Here is a 13,378-nt window from a genome sequence, read left to right on the forward strand (position 1 = left end):
AATAAAAATATATTGATATTATGACTTATCTGCTGGGTATGCAGTCCCAGAGGGTGCCATTTCACATGCACAGGAGCTGACCGCACTTTACATGCCCACACAACTTAGCAACTCTCACAAACTAGTGGTCACATTATCTGGGCCCAATAAAACACACGTATAATCTTATGACTTTAAACTTTGCCCTGATACCAACAGAGTGCTGCAGGGACGGCAGTGAGTTTTATCTGGTTGCATTGTGCCAAAGTTAATGGGTTTTTGGTCAAATGGCAGAAAAAAGGTGAAGCTCAAGAAATGTTTTATTCTACAACGTAGGAAACATCAATAATATCCTCTGGTAATTCTTTTAAAACCTTTTACTTGAAAAATGTTCATGTTTATATTGCGTTTATAGCTTGCATTTAGTATTTTACTTGCGGCTATTGTATTTAGGCTTCAAAATTCATAAAAGTGTGTTCATTTGTGTAGATTATCATGATGAAACGACTAGAGCATAAGCTCTATATTTTCTTCAATAATGAAAATAATTCAATAATTTTTTTTCAGGGAACTGGTGATGTTAACTTCCGGGTTGGTCAACAAAAATACATCAAAACACTGCATCATAGGCTACAGTATAAACAATATACAGGTGCATCTCAATAAATTAGAATGTCGTGGAAAAGTTCATTTATTTCAGTAATTCAGCTCAAATTGTGAAACTTTTGTATTAAATAAATTCAATGCACACAGACTGAAGTAGTTTAAGTCTTTGGTTCTTTTAATTGTGATGATTTTGGCTCACATTTAACAAAAATTTAGTGAATTGTTGGCCTTCTGGAAAGTATGTTAATTTGCTGTATATGTACTCAATACTTGGTAGGGGCTCCTTTTGCTTTAATTACTGCCTCAATTCGGCGTGGCATGGAGGTGATCAGTTTGTGGTACTGCTGAGGTGGTATGGAAGCCCAGGTTTCTTTGACAGTGGCCTTCAGCTCATCTGCATTTTTTGGTCTCTTGTTTCTCATTTTCCTCTTGACAATACCCCATATATTCTCTATGGGGTTCAGGTCGGGTGAGTTTGCTGGCCAGTCAAGCACACCAACACCATGGTCATTTAACCAACGTTGGTGCTTTTGGCAGTGTGGGCAGGTGCCAAATCCTGCTGGAAAATGAAATCAGCATCTTCAAAAAGCTGGTCAGCAGAAGTGCTCCAAAATTTCTTGGTAAACGGGTGCAGTGACTTTCAAAAAACAGGGTGTCAATGATTGTCTTCTGGACAACTGTCAGATCAGCAGTCTTCCCCATGATTGTGTAGCCTAGTGAACCAAACTGAGAGACCATTTTGAAGGCTCAGGAAACCTTTGCAGGTGTTTTGAGTTGATTAGCTGATTGGCATGTCACCATATTATAATTTATTGAGATAGTGAATTGGTGGGTTTTTGTCAAATGTGAGCCAAAATCATCACAATTAAAAGAATCAAAGACTTAAACTACTTCAGTCTGTGTGCATTGAATTTATTTAATACACGAGTTTCACAATTTGAGTTGAATTACTGAAATAAATGAACTTTTCCATGACATTCTAATTTATTGAGATGCACCTGTACACTAAAACCTTTAAAATAAGCTAAGTTTTCCCCATAATTTTCCTCCGGTTATCCTAGACCTTAGCGACAAATGCGCATGTGCGATACTTGAGATACAACTGCTGGTGTGGAAGGTCAGAAGCACGGTAAATCCAAAAGGCCAAAAGCGTGCGTAGGTGTTGTCTTGGCCGTAGGATTTCGAGAACGCTCCGTACGTGCACGAGGGATATCGGTATCATGGAGTACAAGAGGTGTTGCTGCTTTTATAGGAGTGATAACAAGGCCGTGTTGATTTCAGGTGAGCGTTTATCACAAGCAGACAGCCTGTCAGTAGCAATTCTCGCTGTTGTAGCGAGACTGTGGCAAAGATGATACTATCGCTCTGTCACAACACATTGTTATCTGAAATCTGTTCTGAAAGAAGAAGAAGAAAAAAAGTCCTTGAAGCAGTCAGCTATAAATCTGAGTCAGCCCATTGGTGTGGTAGTATGTAAATGTTCTCTGAGGTCCAAGTCCGAGTCAAGTCTCAAGTCTTTGAGGTCGAGTCTAAGTCAAGTCTCAAGTCTTTAAAGTGGAGTCCAAGTCAAGTCTTAAGTCTTTGTTCTATTTATTAGCAACAGTTCTTTCAGCTAGTTATTGAGGCTAAATCAGTTTTGAAATATTGATTTCACGATATGATTTTCTCAAAAGAAAAAAAAACGTAGAAATTAAAAGGTGTCCATTTATTAATTGTCAGACAAAATGCTGCACATTTCTTTGTAAAATTGAAATATGTCAAACTAAATTGAAATTTTAAATCAAACCCCAATCAATCAAATGAATAACTCAAATGAAAGAAATCTCATATAAACAAACTAAGGCTTTGTCTGTGCTCTTTTTGCAATTTAAAATTAGAGGCAACCACTGTGTTTTAAACACAACACAATCTAAACAAAGAGGCTGCATACATGCAACATGAGCAGTTTTTAATCTAAACTAGATTTTATCATTTCGAAATTTGAAGCAAAAACAAAATGGTCTGACTTTAGTTTTGTGAAACTATTCTACATAAAACATCTGCATTAAACAAAACAACAGACAGGCTGAATTAGAACGCATATTCACTTTCTGCCAACAGGTGGCGCTTGAACAGCAATTAAACATTCTTGGTTGCTGCTGTAAACAAAGCAGTGCTGCCGTTATAAACACTACTTTAATATGCATTATACGGAGGCAAGATGAAAAGAAAATACCATATAAACTTCTAAAGACAGCCAATTCCCCTCAGAGATACATTCATATAAACTCCCATACCAAATGACTTGCGTTTTTTACGAGTCTCACGAGTCACGAGTCCAAGTCAAGTCCCAAGTCTTTATTTATGCAACTTACGTGCGACTCGAGTCCAAGTCGCAGACTCGAGTTTCCATCTACACTGAAAAAAATAAGAAGTTAAATTTACTTAATTTTTATTTTGCAAGTTTTTGCACGAATATTTTTTAAGTAAAATTTAAATAAGGAATTAAGTAAAATCTACTTAACTAAGTTATCTAAAATTAGTAAAGGAAATAAGTAAATTTAACGTGGCCAGGTAGAGTTTGATGAGTAATTTCTACTTAATAATTTTAAGTTTACCCTTCAATGCTCAAGTACATTTCACTCAGTCACTGTTTGTAAACTTTACTTAAACAACATAGCACTGGGAAAAAAAAAAAAAAGCCTATAAAGCATGTGGTTAAGTTACAAGCACGTATGTAAGCAAGTAGACTGCTGGTTATTTATTTTAAGGTAATATGTTGATTCAATATAGTTATTAACTGAATGAACACAGAGACCTCAATACTTGGCACATGATACACAATGATGGTGACAATCAGTAAATGGTATTTGAGTATGAATGGGTCATTTTGAGTAAATAATGAACTCCAGATGTCACAAAACAGCAAGTTACTTCACCTAACAACAAAAGCAATCATAAAACAGTGTAAATACATCTCAAAAACAGCAAAAAAAAAAAAAAAATTACCTTATTAATTATTCATGCCCAAGTGCATGATGGGAACAATGGGATCATGATGTTGATATTTACTTAAACAATATTTGTAAAAATAACAAACAATTCCAAGTAAAATATACTTATAAGTTCAAACTTTAAATTCTACAAGCTTAAATTGAGTACTAATATTGAATTTACTCTTTTATTTAAATTCTTGCCTGAACTAAATTATTTAATGTAGAAATTGCATTTGTTTTTCTGTAGTATTTTACTTCCCCACAAAATCATTTTTATCAGTGTAGCATGTTGTAGGCCTATTTGTTATTGTTCATTTAATGTATTCATTAAATTGTTTTTGAAAAATCTTGGAATACTGAAATTATAAAGTTATATTTTCAGTTTGGTAAAATTCACATTTTGTCTTATAATGCTCTACATACTTGCTTTTTGATAGTGGTTTCAGTTTCAGGGATGCCTGACATTGGAGTTGGTTTTGTGGGGAACCATGCTGAGACTGGAACTATTCAGGTTGCAATCTGAAACAGTAGGCTACTATCCATGTTCTCATGCTATCACAGACATGGTTATCATGTCACTGTACTGCTGAGGGCTGCATATCTTGTTGGAATATTCTAAACTGTAATTTCAATGAGAAGGGAATGTATGTGAGAATAAATGTCTGTGAAACTTTTTCAACCATGTCCAAGAAGAATGTCCTGTAGAGTTCACTAGTTCATGACTGGATCATTGGGGATGACATTTAAAATCTCAAAAAATGACATGCTAGAAAGTATGCTTGTCAGAAAATGTTTATTTGCATATTGTGAAGTCATATACATATACACAAATGCTTTCCAATTTCTTTTGTTTTTAGTAGTAGGCTACACATCCCTTGGTATAATAGCAAATTCTATGTGTTCTCAATTGCAACCATAGCTATGTTCATTTATATGCATGCACTGTCCTAGCTTAAAATTTATGCAGGAAATTAGTTGTGGCAGAAGCAGAGAAAAAACTAGCACGTCCAATGTAGTAGGTTCAATCTGAAACATAGAAAAAAGGAGAAAAAATTAAATTAATGACCAACTATTTTATACAAACAAGATATTTAAGAGTTTATTTTGTTAATGTGGTAAACCTTAGTTTCTTTGTAAAAGCTGAATAGAAATAAATGTGTTTGTAAAAGTAATTTGATTTTGATTTACATATGTAATGCACTGGCCAGGGTTTTTCATCTACTTTTTCAGAAAGCCAAATTATCCAAATGACAGTTAATTGTTTGAGTAATTGTCAGATCTTAGCACTTTCATTTTCAAGACAGAAGCATACTTTATGCAGGTCTCATTCTAAGTTCTCGGGCTTAATTTTGTGTGTTATTGAATTTCAAAATAAGTCATGTTGCAATTGATAATGCAATGCAAGTACACACAGTATTCAGAGCCTTGTCAAAAAGGACCGTATAGAGGACGTTAGTGTAATCTGTCTAGTTTTTTTTTTTTTTTAAATTGCTGACTGCTGAGTGCTTCTGAACTCACCATAGAGATTTGCACAGAAAGTGCTCTAATGCATCAAGCGGTGCAGCTAATTTGTCTAAATCAATCTGTGACCGCATAAAAATGATTGACGGTCCATATTTGCCCCGCAGGTCACTTTTTGACGAGCTCTGGCATAGGCTGTAGCTCATTTGCATTACGTAACCATGTTGAAAATTATTAGCAACGTGACTGTTCACAAAGGACAAACCATCATGTAAATCAGGTGACTGTGGTAAACACTTCTCAAGCCTTTAAATGAACACTGCAGCTGTCATACCTTTCACTTTTAATGTAGAAGAACATTCTGCCCTGCCAAATGGGTTGACTGCCACCACTTTGTACTCGCCACTATCTTCAGGCTGAACTCTGAGGATGTACATAGAGCAGACACCAGATGTGTTTGTGATGTAGTAGTTGTTGTGGGAGTTGATGCAAATCCCATCATGGTACCATGCAATGTATGGGCTGGGGCAGCCGCGGACAGCGCAGGTCATGTAGCACTGGTATCCTTTTGGTGGAGTGTGGAGTTTCAGTGGAACCAGGATGGACGGTGGCCTTTCCAAATTGACCACGGCTGACACAGTTGAGGACATTGGAACTAGTTGGTGGGAAGGAAAGAAAAAAAAAAAAGCCCAAAGTACTTAGCATCGTGCAAAATAAAAGATAAAATGGTAGTGGTCTTGCTACCCACCTTTATTGATGTTTACGCCCCATGTTGGTGATTTTGAAGGATCAGAAAATCCCATATCATTTTTTGCATAGACTCTGAAGTGATATTCTTGACCTGGTTGAATGCTGGTAGTGTAGGTAGTACAGAGAAGGTGGTCAGCTATTCTGCGCCAAATGCGTGTGTTGGAGTTATATTCTTCCACCATGTAGTGTAGTCGGTCATCTTTGTTGTGATCTGGAGAAGGACTCCATGTGATAATGACTTTGCCATAAACCACTTGTTCTAGCACCACTGGGCCTGGGGGCTTGGGTTCATCTGTAGCCACATAAAATAGGATTATTTTATAGGAATAGAAATATCTATGCAATCGTTTCTTTCACTTATGAGTAACTCTTTGTTTCTTTGACATGTTCTTTTCTGGTTTGTTGTCTCTGAAGGTGTGGTCTCACCTAGGCTTAAAGCATGAAAAATTACTTTGAACAATGAATATTTACAATGAATATTTGCAACAGATTGTATGCAGCACAGCACTAAACCTGTTTACATTGTGTGATCACAGCTATATCATTTACATCAAATGTAGCTTACCTGTTACTCTGACCTCTATGTCAAAGCTGGCTTGCCCAATTGAGTTTTTAGCCACAATGGTGTAGACTCCTGAATCTGAGTACTTTGAGGAGGGTATGACAAGCGTGCAAGTGCCATCAGCATGAATGATCTTGTTCCAGGGAGATATAGGTTCCCCGTTCTTAAGCCAGGTAATGTCTGGCGGTGGAGAGGCCTGTGTGCCGAATATCAATTACTTTCTTTTTGAAGAAGGTAAATAACTAAAGTGTGGATATGTAGATGTGGATCTTTACCTCATAATTAATTTTGATTCTGATAGAATTTCCTGATCTCACAACCATAAAGTCTTCAGGATCTTTGAAATGGGGCTTCACTGAAAATAATTGTTTGAAATGAGTAAAGATGTTTGAACTTAACTTGATTTCTTAATCATGTGACTGTGACTTACTGTTGGGGTTTTTAGCGCAGACCATCATAGAAGGAGCACTGGGTTCTCCAGGCCCAGACATATTGATGGCTGTTACTCTGAACTCATACTCTGACCCCTCAGACACATCCTTCACTGCATACTTCAGATCTGTAAGAGGTAGAGACCACTTACAATATATGTATTTTGAGGTTAGGTGCTTGCTAACGGTTATTTATTGATTTGCCATAGCAGTTGTTTTCCAGACTCAACATTTAGTGGAGCTGGAAGTCAGTGCCTTTCATTCAGTGTGGAGCTTTGAAATAAAAAATACCTTGGATAGGGTCTTTAAGTGGGTTCAGAGTCACCCACTGGTTTGTATCTTTCTTGCGTTTCTCTAGCTGGTAGCCCAAGATTTTATTTCCTCCATCTTTCTCTGGTGGCGTCCATGTCAGGTTTATACAGTTTTTGAATGCACTGACCACCTTCGGCGTGCCTGGAGGACCAGGGAACACTGCCAACACATAGGTGATATGAATATTAGATGACTTCAGTATTTCTCATATGAAAAATTTAGCAGTAAAGACTTAAGGAGTTTACTTAAAGAGCCAGCCATGATTTTTTCAGTCTCCATTGCTTCACTGACGCCCTCGAGATTCTCAGCGTAGATACGATAGATGTACCTCTTGCCAAGAGACACGTTTCTGTCTCTGAATGTTAGATGGTTAGCTGAAATATCCCCAACCCTTTTCCAGGTATTCTGCCCGACCTGTTGACGCTCAATTATGTAGTTGGTCACTTCTGAGCCACCGTCATCTTTCGGAGGATTCCATTTCAGTTCAAGGACTGAGGATGTGTTTTCATTCACTTCTAGCGGGCCTCGTGGTGGACCTGGCCTGTCTGTCAGGGGAACAGATGTGGTTTACTTAAAATATAATAGTCTGTTTGTTTTGGTAACAGTTTAATTGCAGATATATTGTACTCACCTAGTACTATAAGGCTCGACAAAGCTTCAATAGAACCAAAAGGATTTTTTAGCTGGATTTTGATTTGACCAGTATCTGATCGCAGGCAATCTTTTATTTGAAGACGACTGTGGTTTGATTCCTTCACCACTTTCACTGAACCACCATCAAGAAGCTCCAAGCCATTTTTAAACCATTTAATCTCCAGTGAAGCTTGTGGAGGAAATGACATCTTAAAAGATGCACTCTGGCCTGCTTTCACTATCACAGGGTTGGAGAACTTTTGAAGAGCATCAGGGTCGAATTCTGGAAGATCTGGTAAAAATAGAAGAAATATACAGCAGAAAAGATTATTGTAATTGCCAAACTGACAGTAATTTCCTCATGCTAGCCAAATGTAAAAATGAAAATTTAACATTATTACCTCCAACTCTCACCATGGCCTCTGTCTTGCAACCATTCACCTCAAAATGATATAGACCTGCATCAGAATCCTTGCAATTCTGGATAATGAGTTTATGTGTACAACCATCCTTAGAGATTACCACTCCATCATTGGAAATCAGCTGATGAAAAAGATTTATATGAATATTAAACTCTGTATTTGTCAGTGAAAAGTGACCAGTCAATGACATATTGCTCAGATACACAAACATACCTTATTTCCATCTTTATACCACACACCATCAAATTTGTCGGTATTTAGTTTACACACTAGCTCTGCAGGTTTGCCACGGAGGGCATTTTTGTCTGTTAAGCCACTTGCAAAGTGCACTTTACCATCTGGAACGAATGCATTTGAATGAATTATAATAACTTGTCTAAGATTAAGTGGTAAGTTGTTGATAGAAATTAAATAATAAGCAATATAAAATGCTGACAAAGTTTTTTACAATTTTGTCATTAGCATACCTGTACCATCTCCACCAGATCCAACCACAGCTGACTGGTCTCCCAGTCCGTCTGCTCCCAAACCCATTCCAGAATCCTTTCCACTCTTCCCACTTCCATCTTTACCATCTGCTCCTTGTCTGTATTTCCCTGTCGCATCTCCTCCAAGTCTGCTCCCTCCACTTCCGTCAAGTCCTCCAAGGCCACCTTGTCCATACTTCCCTGTCGCATCTCCTCCACATCCATCTCCGCCAAATCCTCCATGACCATCCGTTCCATCACCACGACCATCCGCTGCACCACCACGGCCATCAGCTCCATCACCACGGCCATCAGCTCCATCACCACGGCCATCAGCTCCATCACCTCCATCACCTCTCCCATCTGTACCCTTGCCTCTCCTTGCTGCTTCATCTTTTTCTCTTTGCAGTCTGGCCTGTTCTTCTGCCAGACGTCTTGCAAGATCATCTGCTCCCTCACTTGCACCACCTCGACCTTTTCCCTTGGCGTTAGGGTCCTCTGATGTGGCATAGAGCATAACAAACAATAATAGATTATTGGCCTGTTTGATGTACATGGCAGTGCAAAAGTATGCTGAAAGATGATGTTTCTTTGTTCTTCTTGAAGACTTACCATCAACAGCAAGGGTGGCCCTGGATGATTTAATCCCAGCAATAGCCGTGTACACGCCCTTGTCCTCTTTTTTGCAGTTCTTTACTACCAATTTGTGGGTGAGCTTGTCTTCTGAGACTGTGATATTGTACTTGTCTCCATGCTCAACAGAGATGTCATTGGCACACCAAGTGATTTGAGGTACGGGGCCAGAAAAAACTCCCTCAAACACTGCATCCTGCCCCTCAACCACTTTAGCGTCTTTTAGCATACCATCAAATTCCACATTAGGAACTGTAGGGAAATGATTAAAAAAATGGATGTAGAGATCTACTTTTACAGGATTTTATTTGAAATGCTAAAAAATGAAATGATTTCTTACTTGCTAAGGTCGTTGAGATAATGTTGACATCTTCAACATCTACTTGGTATAGTCCGCCATCATTTAAGCCAAGATTGTTTATGCTAAACTTGTATTTATCACCAGACTTCTTCATATTGTGTTTGGAGGAATCATCAGTGCCATCGCCATAATGAAGCATTTCACCATCCTGAAAAGAGTGAAGGGTTTTAAATATGATTTTTTTTTGTCCTAGAAGACTTTTTTAATTTTTTTATTATCAGTGTAAAAGCTATTTGAACTTACTTTGTAGAGATAAATTTGACTGTTTGTGTCCTTAAGCTTCATATCAAACTCAAACTCAGCTCTGCCACTTGTCTTTACTTCAATCTGCTTCATATTTTCAACATTTTCAACCACCTATAAGACATAAAAAAATGGGAGTTAAGAAGTCAATTTAAAACTTTACTGAATATCCTTTTAAAAAAACAAAACAAAAAAAACAAAAAAAAAACACTAGAAATTATTAGAGAAATTGGATGTTGCAATTGCAGAAGGGTGTCTCTAGGCAGAGTCTCAACTCAAAATGATTGGAAATTGACTGACAAATCTAGTGAGACACCAGATGATTAAATTGCTGACAAATACCTTTGCTTGTTCAACCTCCTTCTCCTTTTTCTTCAGGTTAAGCTGTTTAAGCATCCACCGATAGTCAGTGACTCCAAATTCGTGACAGATGCGCTCATAATCTGATTTTTTGGAACTTAGCATCACTTCCCAGAATTTTGGATCAATCTCTCCCTCTTTCTTAGGTTTTTCTTTTCTCTTCTTGACAATTCTAGACAGAAAGTTTTTTATTTTGATGAAAGAAAAAAGTAACTTTCATATCCAATGACATTTCTTAAACACTCGATTCCCTGACAATTGAGAAGTTAAACAATTACGTGGTTTTCCTAAGCATTTTCCTGAAGTCCTCAGGATCGTTGGTTTGGCCATCTTATCAAACAAAACAGAATACACCATACATTATCAATACGGCATGCAAATAAAATGCCCCTCTTTACATTTATTTTACATTTCAGGATTAACATATCCACCTTTTTTTGATGTATCATTTGACTTTGACTTTTTCTTGAATCCAACTAAAAGACAAAGAAAGGAACTGCCATAAGAACTTTGCATAAATGTGAGCATGCATTCAGATTATACAACATATCTAATTGCCTAGATTTGATTATATGGTAATATTCTTGAATATTGTGCTTTTTCAAATAAAAATATATTGCCTACCTGCAAATACACTCAATGAAGCTGTGCACATGGCTTTTCCAAATTGATTTGTTGCGAAACATTTGTACGTATCTGCTTGCTCTACTTGCACATTTACTATCTGTTTGAATGCAACAAAGTAAACAATAATTTGACTGTAGGAGGATCCATCATCATATATGCTGTACTGTATGATAATGTTGTAATATCAGATCCAAATGTTTGGCACTGGTATGTTACCTCTAGAACATGTTCTCTAGTCCTTTCATCATATCTCGGCTTATATTGTTCTGGATCAGAAGTGTCTCCCTTGTTGCGAGTCCATGTCACAGTTGGTGCTGGATCTCCGCTCACCACTGCTTTGAACATGGCCACTCTGCCTGCAGTCACAGAAAGGCAATCCATTCATCATCTCTGAGGTTTATGCCTCTGAAGGATCTACCCCGCAGGTACTAATTTTTCTTTATAGCTAAATGACTGCTCAACTAACACATAAATGTTTAATCAAATCCACAGAATAGTCTGTTAGACAATATATCAATTATTAGTGTGAATTTATGAACAACTGATCAGAACAAGTCTTTTAAATACTGTCAAAAATATATATTGGACTTTTCTTAACAATAGCAACACTTATTAATTATTATTATTGCTATTATTATTATTATTATTATTATATTGTACCTTCTTGAACTGTCGAGGCAATTGGTTTTCTGGTGAAATCAGGTGTAGTTTTTCCACGTGGCAGTTCCTTGACATACTGGGTGATCATAACACCAGGCACTCTAGATCTCTTCTTGATTTCCACTTTAAAGATGTATGCTTTAGTCATTAAATTGCATCAATCATTACATTATGTGCTTTAGTAAACACTGAATGTTTTGGTTTTGTAAATAAGCCACAAAACAAATAAGAACTGATGTGCAATCTTCATTGCCTTCACTTGATACTTATTCATATAACCACATGAGGGCAATGTTTCCTTGGAAGTTTGGACCAAAACTAAGGAGGTATCAAAATAAAGGATAAGCTACTACCTACCATAAATGTTTTAGGCATGGTGGTGCATTTATTATTATGTGTGTGTGTTCTCTTGACGACTGGCTTTTAAAATTGCAGGTTGATAACTCTAGGCCGTATTTTTTATTTGGGACATACATTTGTATTTTTAAGTCATTAAATCATGTAAATCATCACAAATATAATGTTTTGATTCAAATATAACTTACCCTGACCAACAGGAATCTCTTCCACTGGCTGTGGCATCTTCAGAATGTGTTTTAATCTTGTTCCAATAGTCAAGAAATTAGGCTGCATATGGAAACAAGTATACATATTCTGTTATACATAATCATTACAACCAGCTGCTGTAAGTTTGTCTTTTATTTTGTAAAACAACAAGGTTTAAAAACACACTCAATGCGATACAGAGTCTCTATATAACTTGCATATGATCCCATCCACTTGTGGGAAAGTGCACACAGTACACACACTAACTATAAGTAAATGTTTTGAGACTTGAGAGTAAAGCCAATTATGAGAGTCATATAATTATGAGATTAAAATTGTAATATTATGAGAATAAAGTTGTTAGGAAAGTAACATCAAAGTGATGTGGTCGAGCACAGCAAAGTGGAGCATGAATGTTTGTTTCTTCTGAATAAATTAAATTCTTTGCAACAACTGAAGTGTTCAGATAGTAATAATTACTATGCTGATGCACCACAAGACTTCTTTGTTTGGTAAATCCTGTAATTCAGTTGCATCCTTTTTGCATGGATTTTTTGCTGTTGCTGCAGTGGCCTATTCATTTTGTGATCACAGCTCATCTTGTAATATTGTGATTGTTTTTGTTTTTTTCCCCTCTCTAAATATTTCAAGTTTATTCATACAACATTATGCCTTAAGTCTCCTGAATATATGATTTTATTCTCACAACCTTATGTTGTTGTTCACAAAATCGTGCTTTATTTTTATTTTTTAATTATTCCATAATTTCCATCATTTAATAATAATACCTACTGCATTTCTCAAATAATCATGATTTTCATTTAGGATAGATTAAGTAATGAAACTGCCAAGTCCTAAACCCCAGACAGAGAGTTTGCACCTTTATTTAAAGGTGTTCCTCTTTCTTTCCCCTAATGGCCCTAAAGAAGATATATCAGGCCGTGACCTTCAAAAAGTTAACCAATAAAGATATATTAAGAATTTGATTTGATACATATCACATGGTGCGTAATACTAGACTGGCAGTAAAAAACTTATTGGCATTCCAAGATTCACAGGATCCTCAGCAATGCTTTTACAAGGCCAAAGGGGAAAGAAACAGTTATCCAACATTTGACAGATCACACATGAATAAAACTAAATTATGTGAGCCGTAAACTATTCTGTCTGCCTAGCTTAGAACCAAAAAGATCTGACACAATCATCCGGTGCTTAGTAACTGTGTCTTGCTGAGGGAAAAGAAAATTTGAGGTGACATTTTTTTTAGTGGCTGAAGCAATGGCTTTCCACCATAAGGCTGGGATGATGATGTTCTGAGGTCCTAACCTTAAACTTTCATTCAGATTGCTC

General features: G+C 36.8%; 1 protein-coding gene across 1 annotated transcript; it reads right to left on the reverse strand.

Moving 5' to 3' along the window:
• Positions 1-4,581: 4,581 nt before the first annotated feature.
• On the reverse strand, positions 4,582-11,609 carry LOC131543066 (immunoglobulin-like and fibronectin type III domain-containing protein 1). Its single transcript, XM_058780280.1, has 21 exons — positions 11,483-11,609; positions 11,039-11,178; positions 10,820-10,919; positions 10,627-10,671; positions 10,474-10,525; positions 10,178-10,367; positions 9,836-9,949; positions 9,572-9,740; positions 9,211-9,483; positions 8,599-9,096; positions 8,345-8,469; positions 8,111-8,252; positions 7,708-8,001; positions 7,322-7,621; positions 7,056-7,235; positions 6,764-6,892; positions 6,609-6,688; positions 6,337-6,529; positions 5,770-6,063; positions 5,356-5,676; positions 4,582-4,586 (listed from the first exon to the last, which is right to left on the reverse strand). The coding sequence occupies exons 1-21, from the start codon at positions 11,568-11,570 to the stop codon at positions 4,582-4,584; spliced, it is 3,732 nt and encodes a 1,243-aa protein (XP_058636263.1). The 5' UTR covers positions 11,571-11,609.
• Between the last annotated feature and the right edge of the window lie 1,769 nt (positions 11,610-13,378).

This window comes from Onychostoma macrolepis, chromosome 06 (assembly GCF_012432095.1).
Source record: "Onychostoma macrolepis isolate SWU-2019 chromosome 06, ASM1243209v1, whole genome shotgun sequence".
NCBI classification, from domain to species: Eukaryota; Metazoa; Chordata; class Actinopteri; order Cypriniformes; family Cyprinidae; genus Onychostoma; species Onychostoma macrolepis.

Bases quoted from the DNA above. Each gene is read 5' to 3' on its own strand.
- LOC131543066 (XM_058780280.1), bottom strand. From the start codon at position 11,570: ATGATCACCCAGTATGTCAAGGAACTGCCACGTGGAAAAACTACACCT. The intron at 7,622-7,707 runs GTGAGTACAATA...TTCCCCTGACAG, and splicing joins GTCGAGCCTTATAGTACTAG to ACAGGCCAGGTCCACCACGA. The intron at 6,064-6,336 runs GTAAGCTACATT...ATGTGGCTACAG, and splicing joins CATAGAGGTCAGAGTAACAG to ATGAACCCAAGCCCCCAGGC.